This window comes from Thermobia domestica, chromosome 1, assembly GCF_964235325.1.
Source record: "Thermobia domestica chromosome 1, izTheDome1.hap1.1, whole genome shotgun sequence".
Lineage (NCBI taxonomy): Eukaryota > Metazoa > Arthropoda > Insecta > Zygentoma > Lepismatidae > Thermobia > Thermobia domestica.
The window spans coordinates 62,727,974-62,754,329 of NC_137454.1; the positions used below are offsets into that span (position 1 = coordinate 62,727,974).

General features: G+C 36.0%; 1 protein-coding gene across 1 annotated transcript in view; it reads right to left on the reverse strand.

Annotated features, from left to right (window-relative positions):
- Positions 1-16,279: 16,279 nt before the first annotated feature.
- EMC4 (ER membrane protein complex subunit 4) overlaps positions 16,280-26,356 on the reverse strand; it is a 45,542-nt gene continuing 35,465 nt past the window's right edge. Inside the window, exons 3-4 of the mRNA XM_081757879.1 lie at positions 24,942-25,059; positions 16,280-16,981 (exon numbers count right to left, since the gene is read on the reverse strand). Coding sequence (XP_081614005.1) covers positions 16,785-16,981; positions 24,942-25,059 — 315 coding nt within the window. The 3' untranslated portion in view covers positions 16,280-16,784. The remainder of the gene's footprint in view (positions 16,982-24,941; positions 25,060-26,356) is intronic.

The following is a 26,356-nucleotide window of genomic DNA, read 5'->3' on the forward strand; positions in this document are numbered from 1 at the left end:
CATAGTGTTTTTATTACTATAAGTAAATACAAAATGTTACACTTCATTGTCAGCTGCAAATTCGCAGACGTAAGAAGTTAAAATATAATATTGACGTTATATTCTTGATGAAAAGTAGTTATTCTCATATGTGATATTTTGATTGGGAGTGAATATATTATAGTGTTAAGTTAATTTAAATGAACTGAAATCTTTCAGTTTAACGTCCCACACTTGACTTTTTTCGGCTAAGGATAATGATGATTAAGGCAAGTGGAATGATGATGGAAGAATTGGTGGAATGAGAATGTGGAAAGAAACAGAAGGACTCTGAGACAAACTACGGACACGTTGTCCACCATAACCTTATTTGTCCACGAATGAAACCAGGGACCCCACACACCAGAGGCAAGCAATCTACCGCTGAGTCACCGTGCCCCTGGTAAATTCAAATTACGTCAACTTCAGGCATATTACCAGTAACGAACAACTGAAAGTTGGGAGCTAAACTCCACCATTAAGCGAAAATGAGATAATGGTAAAATTTTGGATTTGATTTGAGTTTAGCGTTCCTTTCAGCACTTAATTCCTTTTCGGCACAACCTCAGCAAAAGAAAATGGACATGAGATTTGGAACATGGAATATTAGAAGTCTTTATAGGGCGGGCGCGTTAAAATCAATAACGAGTGAGTTAGAAAAATACAGGATAGACCTAGTAGGAGTTGCGGAAGTTAGGTGGGAAGGAAATGGATCTGTGAATTCCGGAAATTTTACGTTCTTTTACGGGGAAGGAAATAAAAATCACCAGTTAGGAACAGGGTTTTTTGTTCACAAACTAATATTACCAGCAATTAAACGGGTTGAATTTGTTACTGACAGACTTTCTTTTATTACTCGTAAGGGACGGTGGTATGATATTATTTTAAAGGTACATGCCCGAACTGAAGATAAGGATGACGATATAAAAGACAGGTTTTACGAATAAGTGGAACGGATATTTGACCAACTCCCGCGGTACCATATGAAAATTCTATTAGGGGATTTTAATGCGAAGGTAGGACGAAAGGATATTTTCAAACCGATTATAGGGAACGAAGGTCTGCCTAAGGAAAGTAATGACAACGGTGTTAGACTCGTGGACTTTGCAACATCCAAAAACCTAATCGTAAAGAGTACAAAATTCCCACATCGCGACGTTCATACATATACTTGGACATCACCAGACGGAAAAACACATAATCAAATTGATCACGCTTTAGTAGATAAAAGAAGGCAATCTAGCATAATTGATGTCCGGTCGTTGAGAGGGGCTAATTGTGACACTGATCACTACCTGGTAGCAGTGATAATACGAGAGAGATTATCGTTGAATAAAGGTAATATTCAATGTCCGAAAACGGAGAGATTTAATTTAAAGAAATTGGAAGAGAGCCATGTAAGAGAGGAATACCAGATTGAAGTTTCAAATATATTCTCGGTTTGAGAAGATTCGGAGTGCACTAATGTTGAGGATACTTGGATTGAAATTAGAGATAGCATTAAAATTTCAGCAAAAGAAAAATTGGGACACGCGGAAATGCGTAGGAATAAACCATGGTTCGACCAGGAATGCATTAAACTAGCAGAGAAGAGAAAACAGGCAAAATTACGCTGGCTACAAAATCCGAAAGAAATAACTACACATAAGTTCGCAGATATCAGGCGGGAAACTTCCAAACCTTTTAGAGCAAAGAAACTCTATTTTCTGAAAGCTAAAATTAAGGAACATTCAATTAAGGACAATAGTAAAAATAAAAAACATTCGGGACATGTATAAGGGGTCATAAATTTAAGAAAGGCTATCAACCTCGTGCTTATATATTAAAGAAAGCTGACGGTACAGTTCTCACGGATACAGGTAGCATCTTAAATAGATGGAAAGATTTCTTTGACGATTTGCTGAACACGCAACCAAAAACTAATGTGCGTGGAGAAAAAGAGATATACACCGCAGAACCGTATATTCCAGAACTCAACCGAATAGAAGTAGAAACTGCTATAAAGAAATTAAAGAAACACAAATCTCCAGGAGTAGATGAAATTCCGGCTGAGTTAATTTTAGCTGGTGGCGAAAAATTGTGGAACAAGATACACAGACTCATTCTCCTTATTTGGAACAAGGAAGAATTGCCACAAGAGTGGAAAGAATCAATAATTGTTCCAATTCACAAAAAAGGCGACAAAACTAACTGACTAATAATTATCGAGGCATTTCTCTTCTGTCAACATCTTATAAAATCCTTTCAAATATTCTATTAGGAAGATTGGCCCCATACGCAGATGAAATTATTGGAGATTATCAATACGGATTTAGACGAAATCGATTAACTATCGACCAAATATTTACCATTCGCCAAATACTCGAAAAAGGTGGGAATACAATACCCCGGTACATCAACTATTTATTGATTTTAGAAAGGCGTACGACTCGGTTATGAGAGAAACATTATACAACGTTCTTACAGAACTTGGAATACCGAGAAAGCTAATTAGATTAATTAAGATATGTTTAAATGAATCCCAAAGTAAAGTCCGGGTAGGAAAATTTTTGTCCACGAGCTTTCACGTGGAAAATGGCCTGAAACAAGGAGATGCGTTGTCGCCATTATTATTTAACTTTGTTCTGGAATACCTTATAAGGAAAACCAAAGATAGCAACCAGGGCCTAGAGTTGAACGGTATTCACCAGGTTATGGCATATGCTGATGATGTAAATTTAATGGGGGATGATAGAATAGAAAGAAATGCAGAGATCTTATTAAACACTTGCAGGGACATGGGTTTAGAAATAAATGCAGAGAAAAAACTAAATATATGGAAGTTCATCGGAACCGTAATATGGCAAATTATGGATGCATTAAAATATTAAATAATACTTTTGATAAAGTGGATACTTTCAAATATCTACGATCAATATTGACAGACGAAAATCATATTCACGAAGAAATTAAATATCGACTAAAAGCAGGGAATACGTGTTACTATTCGGTTCAAAATCTCTTGTCGTCGCGAATTCTGTCGAGGAATTTGAAGCTTAAAATATACAAAACGATAATCATGCCTGTTGTTCTGTATGGTTGCGAAACATGGTCGCTTATTCTGAGGGAAGAACATAGACTGAAAGTATTTGAGAACAAGATCTTGAGACGAATATTCGGACCCAAGAGAAACGGGAATGGGGAATGGCGGAAACTTCATAACGAGGAACTACATAATTTGTATGGTTTACCCAACATTGTTAAGATCGTCAAGTCTATGAGGCTTAGGTGGGCAGGTCATGTAGCTAGAATGGAAGAAATTAGAAACGCTTTCAAAGGCTTGACTGGAAGACCAATCGGAAAACGACCATTAGGAAGACCTATGGGAGGACAATATTAAGATGGATCTCGCAGGGATAGGAATACAAAGTAGAAACTGGATCCAATTGGCTAAGGATAGAAGTTAGTGGAGAGCTTTTGTGAATGTGGCATTGAACATCCGGGTTCCATAGGCCATAGAGTTAGTTAGTTATGTCTAGATAATGCTCTCAGAATAGAGGCAAAATATTCGACGATTGATGATACACAAAAAAGGGTAGAAAAGAGCAAGGTGAGTACATTGGTAGGAGTACAAATTATGATTTATAATCTTAAGATGGGAAGTCATCACCCAAAATGAGGTGAATTCAATATGGCGGCTGAAATCTAAAATTGCGTCACATTGTGATTTTCATGTCACTTTCTTACGTATGATGGTGCAGTTCTTACAAACATTTTAAAAGCATCATCAATCTTAGAAGACACTTATATAAACATATTTCATACTCACATATGCAATAACATTGCGAATTTTGGGTGCCAAAGAATTAATTTGGTTTGGGATAGACAAAACACAAAACATTAAAGGTGAAACCAGACAGAAGAGGGGTGTAGGAACTGGGTGATAACTGCTGTCGGATGTCAAATTACCTAAAAACTGGTAGAAATTCAGGTAAGAAGAGCGCTTTAACCTACTTTGAAATTTAACAATTAACACCATAAAAAAAAAAAAAAAAATAGTTGTAACCACGTCACAAAATGTGAAGAAGTGAAAGGAAATATTACTGCTGTAAGTTCCTTAATTAGAGTGATTTGTCCTCAGTGGCATATCAAAGGAAGACTCTGGAGGATTGTAACCCCTCCCATTAAATATTTCATATACTAGTGAAATGGAAAAGATATCAGCTTTCTTAAATCTTAGAGCTGAACAACTTCCCTGTGTGGACAATGATTAATTTATATGACATAAATTACTTCAAATATTTAGAAGATGTGAATGGGTAGAGTAGGTACTTATCCAAGAAGGCAAAGAGACGAAGGATTTTTTTATTGGAAGTTCAAGATACTTAAATGCCGTTTTTAGTAAGTTGAGTGTTCATCTAATCATGCAAAGCGAACACAGCGAAGTTGAAAGAATATGTGTAAAAGATTGTTTGAAACACCGCACCACAATTGCATTGAACGAGGGACCAAGGTGACACACTGACAGAGTTTGTCTTACGCCACAAGATCTTTTAAGCAGTGGGAGAATTTTACGAAAAACAGTGGGAAGGGTATGATAAGAAGCAGATTAAAGAATAACGTTGCATCTCAAGAACATAGTAAAGAACGGATTGAAAAATACTGTTATGCGTTCTATAGATACTGATGATACTTCCTAACTGTTAGATAAATGCCTGTAAATACGTGTTTCGTTTGGAATAGGGAAGAAACACAGATTCATCCTATAGATGCAGTAATTGGAAGAGAAATGACTATTGCGTTACTTGGATTTCATGGTTTCAATTCAGCTGCGATAACAATTCTAGTTTCACAGAAAAGACGAAAAGTCAACTTGGAAGACACGAATTCTCTTTAAAACTACTACTGCATTTCCATTCATATCAAAACCACAAAGTTGCATTCCTGACAACATTTCAAATATTTTAAAGACATTGTAATATTGTATTGTTCAACAAAACTGTCAATTACGCAAGACAAGAATTGTTTATTTTTTAAAAAAAAAAGTCCTATTGAAAATCTGCAAGCAACAAGGATGTACAATATTATACTGGATTCATTTTTAATAAAATAATAATTTGGAACACTACATTTTCTTTTTTCTCGTAAAACAATAACGTGTATTTTTTTTTTTTTTTTTTTTTTACATTCTATTATTTTTATTATTCTATTGTTCGCTTGTATCTGTTGTACTAGAGAAGAAACATCTCCTCCAGTTCCCTTCCAGGCGGCAACGTACCAAGAACTGACGAAACGTTGCCACGTTGGACCGCAATAGATATACGTTGGAATAAGAAGGATGCTGAACGAACATCTCCAGAAACGATAGATATGCGTCTGCCTACCTCTAATAAAATCAAGGCTTCTAGAACCCCATGCTCCACTGGTCTCGATAGCTATTGGAGCAAATATAAATTTATCGAGGAGATTATTGTATTTCCTTTCCTTTTCTGCCTCTCTACGTCTAGCAACTTCTCCAGCATTCACAACGGTCAATGGGAGGCTTGAATGGGCGAATGTGTCCGAACATGTAAAATCCCATACTAGAGATTTGCCTCTCATCCAAGGTATTAATGTCATGCCATCAGGTCGTTTACCATCGGAATGACAACAGCCTGACGGTTTACGAATCGAAGGAATTCCTGCCGTCGTGAGAGCTCGCAAAATGATGTCATTAACAGATGAATGTCTGGTGTTTCTGCCTATGCTCTTCATGCATGAGAGGCCATGCAGGCCGCGTTGGGTAACTTGATTCCCCGCAAGCTGGGCAGCGATGTGGCTCACAAACAGCTGAACCTAGTCTTAGGGCTACTGCGATTCGAAAGGTTTCATTCGACATGTGAAGACCTAATTGGGGAGAAGGTAACGCATTTAACCATGCACCAGCATGGGGAGATGACGCAGCAAGTATAGCTTTATCCTCTGGAACAGCAACGGATTGTAAAAGATGTTTATGGAAATGTACTGCTATTGGTGTGTACCAAGATGCCTGAGAACTTCTTTTGCTGATTTCTGGAAGGTCCGTATCTGCTATATTTATCCATTTGGTAGAGCCTTCTTCAGCTATCCGATATCAATATCAAAACTACTCGAAGGTTATTCATTTGTAAGAGGGCGCTAACTTAAATAAAGAGAAATCGGACGATTTCAAATTACAAACTTATGAATAAATGTTTCATTGTTAGCTGTGTTGTAACATTAACAGTCAGCGTTAGTACATAATTCTACAGTTGGTAGATCATTGTCTTTCCAACGTTTTCAAAAACGCCTGGTCACTACTTTACTCAGTCTCTCACACGTGAAAAGTGAATGTCTTAATAGAAAACCTTAACAAATATAATAGTTTATTACAGAGTTACGACGTGGGAACAAAGATTCTAACCCTTATCATGTAAACTTTGCTAGTCAGCTCCTCGTTTTGTAAGTACCTTTTCACCTCATGTTGTCTTGATTTATTCTTGTCTGGTATTAAATTGTTCTTCAAAGAACTAATGATAGGTGTGATTTGAATTGCCTGGTTCAGAAAAAAAAAAAAAAAAACTATAATTTGTATTTAATTTGAATCCGAATTAGTTTATTTACAGAAATTAGTGGATACTTAAATGTAAGGCATAGAGATGTATTTGATTTGCCTTTTTTTTATTTTTAAAGAAAATTGTTAACCTTGATATATTCCATTGTGCTGTACATTAATATGTTTTACGTAGTGTTTTCCAAACTGGACACATTTGGGGACAAGTAGACGAATGTGAAGTATGTCCATCTTCCCCAAACGACTGGGAGTAGTGGCTGGATGATTCATCATGGATATGGTAGAAGTTGCCAGAGATTACAGACACTTGTGAAAAGTTAATACAATCTATGTACAAGATTTGTAAAAATAAGTGTAGCTATAGAAAAGTTGTGTTATCTTGCACATTATTGTGCAACAGCGAAAACAAATGTGACGAATGATATTATACAGAATGACCCACATAAAATTAGCGTGATTGTGTAGTACCAGAGACGACCAAATAATTGTGTGCGCGTAATTCTCTGAATGATTCTGGTAACCCTAATGTGTAATTGTTTAGCGCCTTGCGGGATCTGTTCCTGTCTGGTTCCAGCGTATTACCCTATATGCAGTTGAGCTCGAATTCCTTGCCTGTGCAGTTCTGGTATACAAGTCGCGTCGAGAAGATGACAATTTCCGTGCAACAACGAATTGTGATAATAGAAGAGTTCCTGCGAATGGGACCGATTAAAAAGACCAGAAGTCTTCGCTGCTATGTACTCAGGATCAACATCACGTGCGAAGCGCTGTGTTCAGAATCTGGTGTAAAAAACTGCGTCAAACTGGATCTACGGCGAATGTGAGTAGACGGAAACCAAATGTTGCCTGAACACCGGAAGTGGTCCCTGATATTCAGCATCGGACAACACAAAGTCTGCAAAAGTCTACCAGAAACTATCCCAGAGGTCGGTGTGTCGCGATTTTAGTTGAGATCTTTTTAACTATTTCGCCTTCGATTTGACCTTGGTGGAGTCACCTCCAAAAATCGAAATCTGCACCAATCGATTCCTCGCATTAAATTATGTAGAAATCTTCGAAAAATTTTCGAAAAGAAATTACCCAGGTAAGTTCAGTTTAACCGAATAACGTATAGTAAACGCGTCCTGAAGTTCATTAACCATGTAGTAGAGGGATATATTAGGGTCAAAAATAGAAGATTGCTAATATACAATAAACAATAGATAACTTTTTCTTAATGACCTCTACCATTATTCTAAAATGTAGATATTGTGGCTACGCCGTACCCGTTTTAAACTCTACGAGACGCCACTGGGGTTCGGATTCCATCTTAAACTGTATGTTCACGTCTCACATAGCCTTGGTGCTGTAAAGATATACTAGACTTAAAACAACAACAGTTTCTTCAATAGTTCTGTGATTTCAAATTTCCTCCGCAGTGACGCAATAAACGGGGATGAAAGTATTGCGAAAATACTTGTAGCCCAGGTTGAGTACCATCGGAGAAATGCTCCTGGAGGAGATTTCGGCCCAGAAGTCATTACTTGTTGTTGACAATAAAATGTTTTGTATGAGGTAGTAATACTCATTTTCCGCCACGTCAAAATGACTGCATAAGGCGGACTGTGTTTATGCTACGTTAGCCAACTGTTGGAATAGTTATACTGTTATTCATTCTGACTTTTCCTGTAAAGCTTACAAGCAAGTATTCTTAAGGAGGCCGAAAAAAATGTTTGGTTAGTGTTCTGCATATCAAAATGGGCACGTATCCAGATTTGGTAAGTCAAAAAACAGCTAGTTTGAGAGAAAAACTGAAATGAAAGAGTTCGATGGAACACGCATAGTTTTCTGTTTTAACAAAATGTGATTCGTCCCATAACCCTTTCACTACCATTTTTTTTTCGGAGTGAAAAATATTAATATATGGTTATTTTAATTAAAATTGTCAAAAATATAAACATAAAAAAATCCCGCTGTTTCGTTTTTCAACTTAAGGAGCGTTGGGACATATGTGTCTCACTGGTATTCTTACGTGGGACCTATATGTCCTAGTGGTAGTGAAATGAATGATCATCCTGTAATTCATTTTCAATTATGATATATTGTCAGAAAAACACCTGCATCGTATTTATGATTACAGATATTTTCGATTTCGGTAGCATATTCCAAATTGCAAGCTCTTTATTAGTACATGCAACCACTGCTTTATCGTTAGCAGCTTGTTCTTCACTTTCATCTGTTCCATGATCTTCACTTTCACCCTCACTGCTGTCTGATAATCTTCATCAGCTATGGCATCATCACTTACACAGTCAACGTCTGAGACGTTAAGAAATCTTTGAATTTCATCTGCATCATGCTTGCCTTTACGACTTCGTGCACCATTGACATCTGAAGTCCCTTTTCCCTCGACGATCGAAAAATTCAGTTATAAATAGGTATGGTTTTCACAATCACTGGGATAAATATGTTCCATTAAAAATACCAGTGGGATACAATTGTCCCGAATGTAAAAAGTAGCTAAAAACCATGTCCCTCTTGAGTACATGATTTATGTATAAATTAAATAGTTTGAAAACATTGAAATGGAAAAGTCACTACAAATACATAAACTAAAACGTGAAACAGTTAACACATTGAATAATAAACAGGAGATATATAAAATAAAATGTGAGACAGTTACCATATTGAATAGTAAACAGGAGACATCTAGTGAGCACAGGGTTAACAATGAAACTTGACAACAACCCGATCTACAAGTGAAATATGTAATTATAAGAATTGTGTAAAACATTAGCAGGCTTCTATTTACCAATGGGACATTGATTCATAGCAATAACATACGATAAATTACTACTGGTTCTCAGAATATATCGTAGGACACATATGTCCCAGTGGTAGTGAAAGGGTTAAGTAACATGTTTGAATGATTATTCCACGCCTTCATACATGGCTTTAGCATGGGGCATATACAAGAGAAACGGTAGTCATACAGAGTTACGAAGAACATAACCTTAGACTATCTACATCTAATAGCTGCTGCTTGTTCGCACTTATCACAATTTACTATCAAACTTGGGAGTAATAAATTGTGTTCTGAAAATTATCATAATTGTTTCTTGTAACTAACCCCTTCAATACTCACCCGTATTGATATGCGCGCTGGAATTGCAGAGAGGCTGTAATTGGATGTTCTGCTACTGCATACTGGCAGTCGACTGATCGAAATCAGCATAACGTTGGTAGACTTGTAGCTTATAATAGGCCTGTCGAATTCTACGAATCCTGGCCAACATACGTTGGAAAACACCCACATACTACTTGGCGTTCACAGCGTGACTCTCTGGAGTGAATTCCTTGTGAGCGAGGCTTTGGAATCGAAGGAAACTCAGCTGTTTTGATTCGGCTCTTCTGCAGGCGCCTTTTCTTTTGGATAAACTTCCTTCGGAACTCTGTGCTTTGTGAGTGGTTCCTACTGAAAGCACCATGTTTCATTACTCGTTCCTATGTTTGATATGAATCCTCGATCCACACCAATTGTTTATATCTGCAATAGTTTTGTTCGTCACTGAGTGTCTCGTACAAAGCGCTCACACACCTTTCGTTTGCCCAAATTTTAGGTTGACGACCTCCGGCACTATTTGGGCGTTTTCATCAGTTCGCAGTCACTACTGGTCCTGGTCATGAATCGTCTTCAATGCTCTCCCGACTATCATGAAATCTTACGTACTGCATAAATACGTTCTTACGGCTCAATGCCTCATTATCATAAAAAGTCTAAATCTTGAAATGTTTGTTGCACTTTTACACAATTTGAAACAATGTTGGCACGTTGCTCCCTTTCCAACCGACGTTCAGCAGGTACTGTCAGACACAAGATTCGTACGCACCGACCGTCGCTGCTAGCACTTTGCAACTTTGACGGAAGGTAGTCGAAATGTATCACTAATTAGTACATATACTTCTCCATAGATGGCTCTGGTGTTCCATGCAAAAAATTTACTTTTTCCACCAAGGATATTATACATAGAGGATCTGTCCTTACAATAAAATCTTGAAGCCATACGTCACAGATACACCACTCTACTCTGCCCACTCCGCCCAATAAGATCGCAATGTTTTGAGCCAACAATCATGGCGGAAACGAAAGCAGAAAGGAGCGTAGCCAATCAAACGTGCCGATGCTCGGTTTTTTTTTTCTTCATTTATTTAATAGGATGAAGATACATACGGGCAGATCCTCTATTTTATAACATCCTTGTTTTCCACTGGCACACTGTGTATATCGGTGATCTGGAAAAAAAAAATACAATTGAGGGGATACAGTTCGTATGTACGTTTGCAGGTTTAACTTTAAAAACTCAGTTCCGCAGAATCACGATGTCCTGCAATGAATTGAATAGTTTCTGCGTCACAATAAGCACTATAAAACTTTACAATAATGTGGTTTTGTACACTTAAATACGGAAATAAGTTTGTATCAAAAATCAATTGATTTTTTTAAAGCTGACTTTCATTTTACAAACGAATGGTTTTTTTTGAATATATTTTCATTTTCTTTAGCACTTACACCAAAGGGATCACATGAAACTAAATTTGCCTGTTTAGACACTAGAATGATGTGGGAATGTGTAGTTCCGCTCTTTGATTGTACTGGACTGTGTATATTGTTTTTCCCATTAGTATTTTCTTATTCAAACCATATTCATTTGGAATAAGTCATTAAATTTACTGATGAGTACTTCTTATTTGTTGTATGTGCTTACATTTGTCTCTAACTTGTCGATCATTATATTCTCTTATATTCTATTGAAAAGGAAGTGGTAAAAATTTAAATACTGATTTCCATAGAGTAAGATCTATAAGATAGCAAGAAATGGTTTTCGATATGAATTCATTGTTCCAAGAAGCTGGAAGTGATAGGTTCTGTACTTCTGGTTTCAATATTGAATCTTCAGTTTGGAAGCCTACCGTAATTTCATATAAATAAAACCTATTTCTGTTAAGTAGCGTTCACTTACTAACAATGTACATCGTTATTCGTGATCTGCGGTTAAATTTTGTCTGGGGCCGCGGTGGCTCAGTAGTAAAGCGTTCTCCTCTGGTGCATAGTCCTTGGTTCGATTCCAGCTCGCGCAAGTGAACTTTGTGGTGGACAAACACCGTGTGCGTGGGTTTTCTCCCACTTTCTTCCTTCCAGCATTTCATTCATTTCTCATCGTCATCGTCACCGTCTCCTTTAGCTTAACTGGCATAATCGTGGGACGTAAAACTTAACAGATTTAATTTTTAAATTTTGTTTGTGATGGCGAGAACCTGTCACTAGCCAATAACGTATGTTTATCTTTGCAAATTCTCTTTTTACAGCGCGACAGAACATGCAATACATATGCTTATTGCGAACTACTACTACTTTATGTATCTTTGAATTCGCATTTAGAGAGAACTTGGGTGTTAAAAATCGGTTGTTGCTTCCTTCTGCAATTGTGACTGTTTCATCCTGTCTAAATAGACACTCATGCGCTTGAGGACTATATCTATATCTATATATACCATGTTGTACCCGCGCACATGATTTTTGAGAGGAAGAGCGGAACCTATACCGCAGCTCCCTCTCTAAAATCCGTTGCGCCGATACGTTCCAACTCTGAAACATGGTTATTTAGATAGTGTACTAATATTTCTTTAACCGCCTTTGATATCTGTTTTCGAGCTAGGCAGCCTCAAAGTTACAATTTTCTCAATTTCGGCATCTCGTAACTTTGAAATAACGCGTTCTTCGCCGTATGGACTATTTTAATTGTTTAGGTGTAAGGATTTCACCAGTGAATTTTGGCTACATAATAAATGAACACCCTATATAAAAGGTACAGTCTCTTTCAACAGTTTGTGATATACTTAATCTACTTTCATTTCCCTTTCCGAAACAGGTGAACCTGTATAGCACTCCTCTTTTAATGGTTACAATACTTTTGTAACATTTATTAACTTTTTTGTTATTATGATTTATACGTAGGCTAAATCTAACATTTCTTGATTATATCGCCTCCCTTAGCCTAAAGGGCATAAACGTAGGACGTTAAACTGAAAGATTTTGATTTGATTACAGTAATATTTACAAAATAACTTTAACAATGTTATTCACATTATTGATTATAAAATACAAAAGAGAAAACAGCCATTTTTGTTGTACGTATCTTCATATACTAATACATTTTCGCGAGATACACTAGTACCAACTACACAGATCTGAGGATGTGATCTCAAAGCACACTTTGCCGACTACTTGGATAACTCATACGGCGTGCAGTATGTCTACCGCTCTCCCTCTAACTCGTTAATCATACGAGAGCAAGGCCTTAGAAGCCCCTGGCTTTCACATTTCACATAATGTTTTCTCGTAGCATTGAGCTCACATTGCCAAAATTTGCATACGCATTTGTATTTCTAACATGTTGACACAAATACAAAATAAACACACATTGAAATTTCATCGGCAATATATATATATATATGCATGCCTAAGTTCCAGATACAGCAAGGCAGCCATTTTACACTGAAACTATATAATATAGAATATAAAATTAACAATAACAAGTATAAACAAAAAGCTATATAAAAGTCCATAAGTGTAGCAATAATTTCCTGTCGGAATACATTCTCAGATTTAAAAATATCCACATCAGAAGCAATGGAGTTAAATTCAGATGCCAGTCTATAGAACAAAGAACGCTGAATAATTGATAATCGAGGCGTGTTGCAATGAAATAGTTCACTATTTCTAGTTCTTCTTGCAGGTATCCGAATATTAAATTTAGAGATTAGTTCTTCAGTTCTAAGTTTCCCATTTAGAATTCTATGAAGAAACATCATATCAAATAGCATGCGACGAGATAAATGTGTACAGATGACAAGAACAGTCAACAATTCAGGTTTACTTAAACAGCGTACAGAAGGTATTCTTTTCCTGACAATGGCAAGGAAGAAATTTAGAACTGAGTCAATGCGAGAGAGAATTGATACGCTAGCCATACTCCAAATGGTGGAACAGTACTCTCTTTTGGTTGAAATAAACGTTTTATAGAATATACTTAAGGCTGTTAACTATCGGCTTAGATAATAAAATACAAGGATTGTCAGATTGAACAGGGCAAATAAAATACAAGGATTGTCAGATTGAACAGGGCAAGTCTTTACTTTGGCCATTTCATTCAATGAACCGATTCGTAACGAAGACAGAAAACAACGTGCCCTGCGGGGCTCTAACCCCCTTCACTCGCTAACGCCCGCTCGGTAATACAATGTGAATTAAATATTAAACTTCGGTACAGAAAGGAATCAATCTCTTACAGTATACAGGCTAATACGAAAGTTCTCAAAACCGGAATAGAAAGATCAAATCACTGAATCGAAAAAATGAATGAAATGGTCAAAGCAGACTTACCGAAGACAAATTAGAAACCGAAGAATTCTGCATACTGTTTCCGTCGTTACTTCTTACACTTATAACCACTATTACACGAATACAAAGTGAACATTAGTGATTATATACGTCTAACGTATTATACATATTTTTTGGAACTCTTCACTGCGTGAGAAAGAATCCTATTTTTCAAAACCGTTTTGAGGAAATCTCGACAGCTCATCTCAAGTTCATTTGAACATACATTTCAGCTACTGTAAATTCTGTTAACATTCTATCAGTTGCCCATAACGCTTTCATTAGACTGAACACTCGTTTCTACAAGTACATAGGTTTGGTGTATTTTCGTTCTTGAAAAACGTATTTCATAATTACAATTATTACCATTCCTATCAAGTATTGATATGACTCTTCCTGCTCAACCTCAATGGGGCTTTGTAAGGTAGAGACATGAGTCTAGTCATATTCGCCCTGGCTATCTGTGAAGACTTAATATTTCCATTTGGCTATTGATCAACAAAATTTCATGGAAGTTTGAAGTGTCCAGAAAGGAAGTGTGTATACATTTGTTAAGATCCTGGATGGAGGAAAGAAGTTCTAGGTTTGAGATTGTGACTGACAGTGATCTTGATTCCCTAATTGTTCATTAAAATTTCGAACTAGAAAGTTCATTATACATACAGTTCATTTCCATTGAAACTAATTTTGAATCTTTAACTGAAAACAGTGTTGGCGATAATACAGGCACCATAATGAAAAGAATTTTAAACCTAGCCTTTGTTACAATGTAGTCTTTGTAAATAACTAAGAACTTATTATAAAGTATAAATAGCACAGAGGGTTATGGGTAAATTAGTATTTAAACCCATAGATCTGGCAACCCTAAATAGGACTATAAATTCCAGTCAATACAATCCGTAATTCTTGTTACCTAAAACAGTTCACACACAAATTAACATATTTTATCTATTATACCTACAATTCTGAATAGAAAACTTCTAAAAGTAGCTAAGGGGTCAGTATTTCTGCAGTCAGCAACAGAAGTTGTGCTCCGTAAACAACTTACATTCTATTGTTAATGAGCGGTTTCCAATTACTTCCATTTTCTAATAAATTGATCTATAAAACACACAAAGTCTCCTATTTACAGATCTGCCCTAAAGTCTTTTGCACATTGCTACAAATTTATTACGTATTGTCGATCATCGTAACTGTACAAAAAAGCAAAACGGTTCATTTCCCGTGTAGGCACGCAATTTGGCATTGACTAAGCATCATAAGGAAATTAAGATGATGTTTGAATTAAGAGGTACCGAACTATGATCTAGAAAGCCAGAAATAAAAAGGATGGAAGCAAATGTGCTTACCACACATCGACCAAATAAAACCTATTTTGGCTAGCTGTAGTTTTTCGTGGACAGTTAACTGCACAGTGTATAGTTTGGGGTAACAATATATGATGACTGCTTTCGAATACTTTTAGCAACTATTAAGGGACACGGTAGCTCAATGGTATAGCACTCACCTCTGGTACGTGGGGTACCTAGTTCGATCCTCGGCTAAATAAGTTTGTAGGTTTACTCGGGGTCCTCCCGTTTCCTTCCATTTTCTCATTCTACCAATCCATCATCATTCACTTGCCTTAATCATGGTCTTCCTTAGCATAAAGGGCATAACGTGGGATGTTAAACTGAAATATTTCATTTCATTTCATTTCATTTTAGCAATTATTCTTCCTTTCGAACATTTCTTCGAATTAGAGCAATCATGTGTAAGACTACAGTAAAACTCCAATTATCCGCATTAAGTAGTTATGGACGAATGCAGAAATCTGGGTAATTAAAGAAAATATATATTTAAAAAATGTTATGTTTGAGATTTTTTTTAAAAAAATTCTCTAAAATTGCTTTTGTTTAATAAAAAGATAGGCCTAACATATGTTGAAAATAAAATACTATAAACAATTAAAGAACACAGAAAAATTCCAATTAAATATAAAATTTAATGTTGGTTTAAATAGAAACTAAGGAATTATTTTTCATACGAACGAATAGCTGTTTGCTGGTAGTCAATATTTCTTTTAAACGTAACTTTTTATTTCGTGATACCGATTCGGATGACTGAGTTATGCTTCAGTGCAAAACTGTATTTTTGTTGCTGAGTGATAATAGTGCTTATTATTGATGTATCAAGTAACCAAACATCAAGTATTATTATTTTACGCAACATGGAATAAATTGCAGGAAATTACTTTTATTATATTTGGTTTATAATCTGCGTGCAAAATAGCAGGAAAATAAAGTGTGAACAACATTGGTTATATATTTATTACAAAAACAAAACCAAAAAAAATCACATATTGTCTTCTCTTTGAACCGTAAAAAGGAATTGTAAATAACAACATAAGCATTAACCCTTGAAAAATAGTATAAAAGAAAGAAAACGTTCATGACTTTAAAACCAGTCGTTGGAGATTTTATTTTTTACTTTTTATTATTTCCTTAAAATAATACTTCTGTTCCTAAATACAGAGCGGTAACTTAACAAAGTATATTCATAAATTAACGAGTTTCATTACAGGAAGTTCGTTTTTATTATCAATCTTTTTGATTGTTTCGTTTAGTTCACTCCATCACATCCTGTCCACAGTTTGCAAACACACAACACACGCAAAAATCCATTCTCTCTTTTTTTTCTTGTTTGTAAATGGATTCTCAAAGGAAGATGGGACACAAACCACCACCACTTTATTCTCACCATTGTCTCATTGCTGTGTATTGCTGGAGCCCCGTCTTTGCTTCACGGAACCATTAACTACATTAATGACAGTCCACCGCCTGAGTACTCCATTCGCATCTGTGGCTCCACAAACGCCAACCAGTCTGATGTATGAGATGGAAGAAGACCCATCGACTGACATTTGTACAAAGCCAACGCAACATTGATTAGGTTCCCGAGGAAGTACACGAACTTCTGAACTGACGCATGGCTACCTTCAATTATCTTAAATGCTGGAATTTAAGAAAATAATAATAATAATTAAATGCTAGAATTTAAAAGAAAAAATTCGTAATAAATGCTAGAATTTAAGAAAAAATTTAGAAGTTTATCACTAGACATAAAGAAGTTGTTCTGACTGATCAACGCCCAGGCGAAACTGCTTCAGCTAGAAATTTTGAATTTGGACTATTCACAGGATTTATTATGTAAGGTAGTACTAAGAATTTTTCGAAATTCGATATGAAAAGGGGGAAATAGGGGTAGCAATTATTATAATAAATTGTCTTGGAATCCCTTGAACTTATATACATGAAATTTGGTATTTCACTTTACGCTTAGAATAATTAAGCACGAACTTAAGAGTTTTTAGATATTTGAACTGAAAGGGGTGGGTGGCTCACTAAGATTAATCTCGAAATCAATGAAGTTTAGAAAATTGAAATTTGGTATTTCGACTTTTTATTTAAAATATGTAAACACTTTTTTAATTTTTGATACTTGATCTAGAAGGAAACAAAAGAGTTGGGATGGTTCACGAAGATGGCCATTTGAGATGTTCGAATTTCGTGCGACATTTCAAACGTAGGAAACTGAAAATAAATTCCAATAGCAGTTGCAAGATGAAAAACTGAGTTTGATATCAGGAACTAAAATAAAAATAGAACAGAATACAATGGAATGAAATTACATATTAACACTGTTTTCAGGGGCGGATCCAGGGGGGAGCGATCGCCCTCCCAGAAGAAGAAACTTTATTGTATTTTTAAATACAAATAAAATCCATCCCAGAGTTTACAGCCCTTAAAAGTAGCATTATGACAACTCCCCCTCCTCCCCAAAAGTCGGTCCTGGATCCGCCCCTGGCTGTTTTACTGTATCTTTTTCCAAAGTTACAACGAATTAATCAACTGATTCAAATATTGATCATTTAGAAAAGGGTGTGGCATATAAACAAAACATTTGGACAGAGAAAACACGTGTGGTAAGCCTCGTTTATGTTTGTTAAATAACTCATTCAGTCTTGGATAGCTGTCAGGGCAGACATCTTTTTTCTCTCTCTCTTTTTCTTCTGTCTCTCCTCTGAAGAAAACTGAAAGCCGTTCCTAAAAGTTAAAATTGTAACGCCAGAATGGACTCGACATTTGCAGAATGAGTACAGTACTGCACAGTCCTTCATTAAGATCGAATGAAGAGTTGCAATTTCATTTCGGAAATGTTACTAATCAACATTAGCATATCCTACCAGTTGAAATATGTCTCGACAGCCTACAACCAATAATTATACACGCATGCAGTAGATTTCTGCCTTTGGTCACGGGAGAACAGTGGCTACAGAAATACAGTCGACACGACCTTATTCTGACAGCAGATACACAGCTTCAATTCAGGCCACTCCGCGCACGTTACATAGTTCTTTACGTTACACATGAAATACGTTACTTAGGAGATCAATTCAAAGAGCTAATTGAGTGTAAGTATGTAAAAATGTCAATACAGAAACAATATTTAAAATAAAAGGTACTAGATTTCGGGACAGGACGTTTGGGCGCCGCCATTTGGGCGCGGACGTTTTGGCGCCGGACGTTTGGGCGCAAAGCCGTTTAGGCGCCAGACGTTTGGGCGCGAGGTACATAGTAAAAATCACAATTTACGACATATAAAGTAAGCTAGGCACTTAAAACTAAGCGCCAATCAAGATATATACATTTCCTACACTTCTATCTTTATCTTACCTCATTTATCTGTATATTTTCTATCTTATTTATTCATCTAAATTAAATAGTTTAATGCGTTTCTGGCATTGGTTGCCTAACCTCGTCATGGATTGATTTTTCGCTTGTTCACGATTCTTGTACTTCTGATCTAATGTTGATCTAATCTTTGTAATATATAAGAAAGCTAGGAAATGAAGGAATCAGACGAACTGTTAATAATTTTCTTAATGTTAAATAAAACATATTGCTTTAATTTTTGTATTTTTTTTTTTAAAGAAAGTTAATAATTACATATTCATGAATATTAAAATTTGTTTTCTTTCGTATTACGTTTGCCAAACTCTTCTCTTCCTTAAGTCCAATAAAGAATTACCAATAAAAGATTTCAGCGTAGTCGCTAACACTCTCGCCTTCGGTGCGATCAGTCCCGGGTTCGATTCCCGGTGGGGGCACTCGGTCGAAAAAGTGTAACACGCTCTTTCAGGCCAGCCACCCTGAATGAGGTTTTCCTGGGTTTTCTTCATTCACATCAGGCAAATGCCGGGGTGGTACCTAATTTATAGGTCCAGGCCGCTTCCTTCCTTCCCCAATCCTTTCTTCCTTCCCTTTCCCCGGATAGTGTGCTCCCTCAAACGTGACGGGCTAAATGGCCTTAGATGCCGAGAGCCCAGAAATCTAAAAATCCTATATCCTAATCGAGTTGAGGGAAAGATATTTTGCATACATGGTGTCTAAGACATATTTCGCATACAGGATGTCTAACACATTGAGTTTAGGAATTGTAGTATGCCGTATTTATGGTATCACTTTTTTTTATTAACATTCCAATATAAAAATCAAAACTTAACACACATTTTTTTCGTCCCATTGTGAGCATTTAATCTGCATTAAAGAAAGTGGCGAAAGGAAAAAACAAAACGATTTCAAAGTGAAAAATAATAGTTAAGTGTACATATATTGGTCATTTAGCCACTAGAAATGTGTTTAACATTCACACTTATTGCGTAACTACAGTAGAAGGCCTGCTTTAACTTTTTTAATGGAATAGGCTCACTATGTATGTAATGCAGTCAATCATATGTAGTCTGGTCTACTTACATTTGGCTTGAAAAGTTATCAAATAAAAAGCACACTTAACTTTCGTTGAAACTTAAATTTACAAAATTTAATTGTTAATTCAGTTTTTATAATTTTGAAATTCCAGTATTTCTAGTATGTAAAACAAAATCCAGTATAATTCAAGGACTTCCACTACAGTAGACACCTTGTGATATCTTGATTCGAACTTAGTTCTCAGCGCCTAACATAACGACTTTTTAACTCGCGCCCAAACGTCTGGCGCCCAAACGTCCAGTGCCCAAACGGCGGGGCCCAAACGTCCGCGCCCAAACGTCACGTACCGCTAGATTTATTAGTAACGGGTTATGACTTCACGATTTAGAATCGGAAACAGACAAGGAAAGAAACAAGTCAAAAGCCGGCAGCTAAGATACGAGTCTCTTGCAAGTGTTGCAAGATTATGAACTTGAAAAATCTTATACTAAAATCAGAAGATCAGTAAAATGACTGACCAATGTTGGAAATCTTCCACAATGGATAGAAAATGGATTAATATATTTATAGTAGCTACCCTGTAAGAAACTTCTTTGACTGCTGATAAATGAAGTAAAAGAAAGAATGGGACTCACATGTAACTTCTGCAATTTCTGTGCAGATGGTAACACTGCTCTACCAGATATCGTCTCCGCGCATGCCTTAGTATGAGTACTGGATGTAGTGAAATTGAAACCATCGAGTGTGTTGAGCACGAAATTAAAAATATGAATGAATCCGGATTATCGCCTTCTCGGTATTATCGCAAATACGAGAAAGGGAAACCTCTTCAAAGTCAAGCAAAGTAAATTGTCATCAATGTGTATGCCCGACTAAGAGAAAAATATGCAAACAAAACTGCTGCGGAAATTGTTGATATGACAGCGTACTTCACTGGTGTTAGTGTGGCAGCAATATTTCGCGTGAAACGTGAATTCAATAGCGCAGGAGAGTTTACAACTCTGGGCAAAAAGCGGCCAAATCGAAGTGATTGTGGGGAAAGTAAGTGCAGAAAATTAGAGATAATTTTGGGAGGGGTAGTGTGCGAAAGAAAGTTCATTATTTTTATAGAAGAAAGGAAGAGCCAATGGTAGAAAAAAATGCTCGTGCTATTGCTGAAGATAAAGAGTTGTCTATTGTAAATAATACAACAACCCGAAACGTAATGAAGGAAATTGGTTCTAAATATGATTGTATAAAATACTCATCATCCATGATCGATAGAGAAGACATAATCAATTGGCGACATAAGTATCTTCGCAAAATTAAGCGCTACAGGGAGGAGGTATACATATTTATTATTTGGATGACACTTGGGTCAACGTGGGGGGGGAAGGGGGGACAGTAACTTATGTTTGAGCAGACACCACTATAAATAGTAGTAACAGGAGTTTCTTGAAGGATTAATCACTGGAATTAAACCACTGTTGGGAAAAGGAGGAAGGTTGATTGTTGTGCACGTTGGGAGTGAAGATGGATTTGTGACTGATGCAGAATTAATATTTAGAGCAAAAAAGGCACATGGGGATTATCATCAAGAGATGGACAGTAGTGGGTTCGAGGCTTGCTTTGCATCTGTTCTTCCAAAACTACGACCAAATAGTGTAATTGTGATGGACAACGCACCATATCACACTGTTTTCTCTGAAAAGACTCCTAATTCAAAAAAGTAAATTAAACAATGGTTGGAGACGAATTCTAACGAATAGAGGCAACTCCTACATATACTCCGCAAATGCTGAAATGTGATCTGCTGAACATTGTGAAGAAAGTTCAACATAATTATATACAATACAAAGTGAATAAATGGTTTGTGAGGCGAGACACAAAATTCTACCATTGCCACCAAGGCATTGCAGATGAAACCTTATCGAGAATGGATATGTAGCCGTTAAAAATAGTATGTTTAAAATGCCAGATATTGAAAATTTGAGAGAGGGACTTCGTAAAGTAACAACAGAAAGGTGAAAATCCTATATGTTGCATGCCATCGCAGAACAGGGAAAATTGTGGAGAATGGATGGATGGACTGACGAATGATATAGAATCTGTGATCATTCAAACTGGCAGACTCTGATGCAGATTGCGATGATGTAGATGGAATTGAAGAACTCCAGTAAATCGTTAGTTACTTGGCATTGTCTCTGTAGTTAATAGGGAAATTCATATACATGGGACAGTGATTCCGCCAGACACCTGCCCCTTGTGAAGTGTTATCCCAAAATTAAAAAGCCCCAACTCAAATTTGTGTGGTCAAAAATACATAGAAATTTTTCAAATTTCTATTTACACCTTCCACACTGAAAATTCTAGCTGAATCCCTGACTCGGGAGTTTTAACAACGTAACGTAGCGCTCGTTTTGCCGGGTGGCTGCTGCTTTACTCACTGCTAAGGTAGACAGTTGCGGTGCTTTGTAATAAATAAATAAATAAATAAATATAAATAAAAAACTTTATTTTTAATTTATTGTGTGGGAAGGTGGCTGCTCGTGTGTTTCTGTTTATTCCAGGTAGGCATATGAAGGTAACTTCATTTCTTATCCTCTCTTATCTTAGTCAATCGAAATGAATAAGCAAAATAGTGTACATGCTCTCGGGTTTTAACTGTGAGGATTCCAAATAAATCACGTGCGAATATCCAATACATTTATTCCTGTTGTTGTATCTTCATGAATTATTAAGAACAAATAGACCAAAAAACATATTTTTCGTTAGCGGCAGGAAATGCACGAGAAATCACCGCTCCGCGCGTATCAGCTGAGACCCAGAACAGTGCCAGTCGAAACAACTGGCGATTGAGAACCAACCAAGCAGACGGTACAAACCAAAACATATGCACACAAAGGCTTCCCTGTGAAAAGGTTCGCGCGCCAACATGTAGTAATGCGTTTGTGATCCGCCTCTCAAGTTAACATTGCATTAAGTATAGTGGAATATATTTTTGTAAATGTGGTACCCGTCTTTGGACGGAATTGGCGGTTCAAGGAAGGAGGAACACCAACGTCAAATATCCTAATGACCTTGTTACAACTGAAAGGACATGGCATGGCTATTTAGATACATTACAGAAATATGGGAATATTATCCAGCGACCAATGCCCACATATACGGTTTAATGTCTATAAATGTATGAAGCATTTAATGGTGTACATTGCTGTGTTCCTTTTCATTAGAACCATACGCATGTGCGGCTGAAATAGTGCTGAGAACATGGTATCTGGCGGACAGAATTTTGTAAAAACTCTTCTTCGACGTATCGTCCTTCTCTTTGTAGCCATAACGTCGCATCTGTCTGGCAGTACCGCGGCAACAGGTTGAACGAAGCATGTATTTTGCATGCCACACCGATCTGGCACCGAAAGTTATGGTATGGGGTATATTGGATTCCGTTCGTACTAGTTTCTGATATTATAATGGACTCTTTATTTGTTGTCTACTTCGGCCTTGTTTAATTTTATATGCTCAATATGCTTTTTTTTTTTTTTTTTTTTGTCCTCCAACAATATATCAGCGTAACAACCTGGTTTAATTAATGGTTTTGTACATATATAAGTGTTGCTGTTTTTCATTAAGCTGCACCTAAAAATACTAATTTGGTGATTAATAAGCTAGTTTATCGGTATTCACAAAACATACATTTGTGTTTATTCTATAGTTTTCTTTACACGCTACGCGCTCGTTTCCTTTCAAGTTATCAGTTTCTGTCCAAGTTTGACACGACAATACACACTTTCAAGAATCTACATTGTATTAGGAATGTAAGAAGTAGGAAGACGTAAATTTGTAGTTCGTTACTGCTAGAAGAAGAAAAAGAACAGTAATTAATCTTAAAAATATATTATAGATGATATTTCATAAGTAGAAGTTATGTCATCAAGGAAAATGAGATGAGTGCTAAAAGATTAGCATGTCTTTTCTCAAGTTCTTGTAAGTCAGGTTGGAAACATTGTTCATACTGTTAATATTTTAATCATAAAAGAACATAACTCAGCTAGTACATATAAAATAACAGAACCTTTAATATGCTGAAAAATATTAGCTGTACTTAAAGAAATATCTATTTTGTATGTGTTAAATAAACGATCATAATTGAACTATCAGTACACTACCCATTACTACGCTCGCATCTGCTTATACCTAGAGACGAAACTTTTTCGCAATAATTTTGATATTTTGTAGCATTCATTTCCACAATTTTCGCATTTATTTTTTTTTAATGTAGCACAAGCTTTTTTTTAAAAAAAAATTATGGAACTTACACATCTTACTACCAAAAATATACTGTTTACATCTAATACAAAAATGAGGCTGTATCTGGATTAGGTGCACATTCTAACTAATGTATTCACTAAAATATAGAAATTAATGCAAAATTTTAAACACTTCATCTAACGTCATCCTTAGTTAAAGGCAACATGCAGCAAGACATAACCAATTCATCTTTTAAGTTTGTTCCCTGGAGAAGAATCTCTCGGCATTAACACTCGAGATTAGCAACCATATTGAACGTAACGAGCTGACAGCAAAAGACCCGTGGTTAGCTTTCAAACTGTTTAATAATGATACAATGTCAACTTCCTTAGACTCACTGTTGAGAACTTTAATAACCTTACTTTTAAATTCACGGTAAGCAACCAACAGTTTATGATCATTTCCACCACAAAATACAGTCAAGGATTTAAGAAACAGTTTAGTTTTGTTGATGCCTGCATCTTTATGAAGTGAAACAGTTTCTGGATCAAATAACTCGCAGAGCTTTTTCGTAAATGCAACGATTTTTAAGTTAAATAATATTGGAAATGCGCTTTTTAGTTATTATTAGCAATAATTCCACTTTTTCGCTTTTATTCGCATTTATCGCAAGTAATGCCGAATTTCACAAAAATTCGTGATAACATCAATGTGATTCCTGGCTCTGAAACGATAAGTTTGAGGTTTCCTGAAACATATACGCATTTTTTTTTTTTTTTTTTTTAACGTTTCACACATATTGCATTAACGAAAAAGCTTCGTCTCTACTAATACCTCAATTATATGATTGTTCCCGGTCCAATTCCAAAAACAACGTACAAAATGGAACATAAACTACTACTCAATAAATAATAATAATAATAAACCTACAGTTAAGGGTTTAGAGGTATATAATAGTTAAGGATTTACTTACTATTTTGCATTGTGAATAGTGCTTTCACCGGCCGAATTATTAACATTCCAACCATCATAATTGGAAATATAGAAATGGAATTTCCAGCCATGTACATAATAAACAAGTTCATTGGAACCTTAAAAAAAAAAGTAAGTTAGTTTTCTATATATATATATCTTAACCTTTTAGGGACACATTATGAGTTTGTGCTTATAGCCTCGTCCTCTCGAAAAGGTTAAAAGTCTTCCGTATGACCCCCCTCCCCATTATTTTGTAAAACTTGGTAAATAACTTAAAAGACAATGAAGGTGGTTAGAAAGGAGTCAAATAGTATTAAATAGACTAATAACTATTTCTAAACTACTTAAGAAACTAAACTGATGGATGACTACAATTATTAACTTTAACTTAATATAATCAACTTATTTATTTATTAGTTACTTCCCCAAGCCTTCGCTTCGCTATATGCGGTAGATTAAAATTCTGATTAATAAGTTCAAATTCTTCACACACACATCCCCTTTAAAAGAGAAGTTATATAACATTAATTACGATCTTATTTATATTTAACATGACCCATGTCTTAAGAATAAACAGCAGAACACAGACTAGAGTATAAGAATATGTAAAATGACCTTGATTAATATCCAGTTCCGGCACTCTTGTTGTCGATCTGAGTGTCTTGATGAAGGTTCACCAAAAAAGTTGTAAGCACTTCATTAAGGTATTTAACTCTTACACACACACACACACACACACACACAAAAAAAAAGTAATGCACAACGAAGTGCTTGACAATCCTAAATAAATATAGAGACGGAATAATTAAAAAAAAAAAAAAAATCGTTACAAGCAAAAATACCTATTTATACACTATGTTTAGTTCATTAGCTTATAAGTGTTTAATCCAATGAAAGTCAAGTGACTGGATATATATATTTATATATATACTTTTCTTTTAGTGTTTTAAGAAGATGTATCAACTGAATATGCGAAAGAAGAATTCAAGTACTGAAATGTAGGTAGGTAACTTAATCTATTTCTTGAAGACAAATAAAAATGAAATCTTTCAGTTTCACGTTCCACGATCATGCCTTTTTGGCTAAGGGAGACGATAATTAAGGCAAATGAATGATAATAGAAGAATTGGTAGAATGAGGATGTAGGAGGAAATGCGAGGCACTGCGAGAAAACTCACACACACGATGTTGTCCACCACAAACTTACTTCAACGGGAATCGAACCAGGGATTCCACACATCCGAGGTAAGTATTCTACCGCTGAGCCACTGTGCCCCCCTACTTCTTGGAGACATTTGCTTCGACGGACAACAGAGATACTTAAGGGTGCTAAAATAATCAACCTGATAAATAACAACACGTGGGGTATGCTGATTTTATTCGTTTCAAATACACAAATGGGTATTACACAAA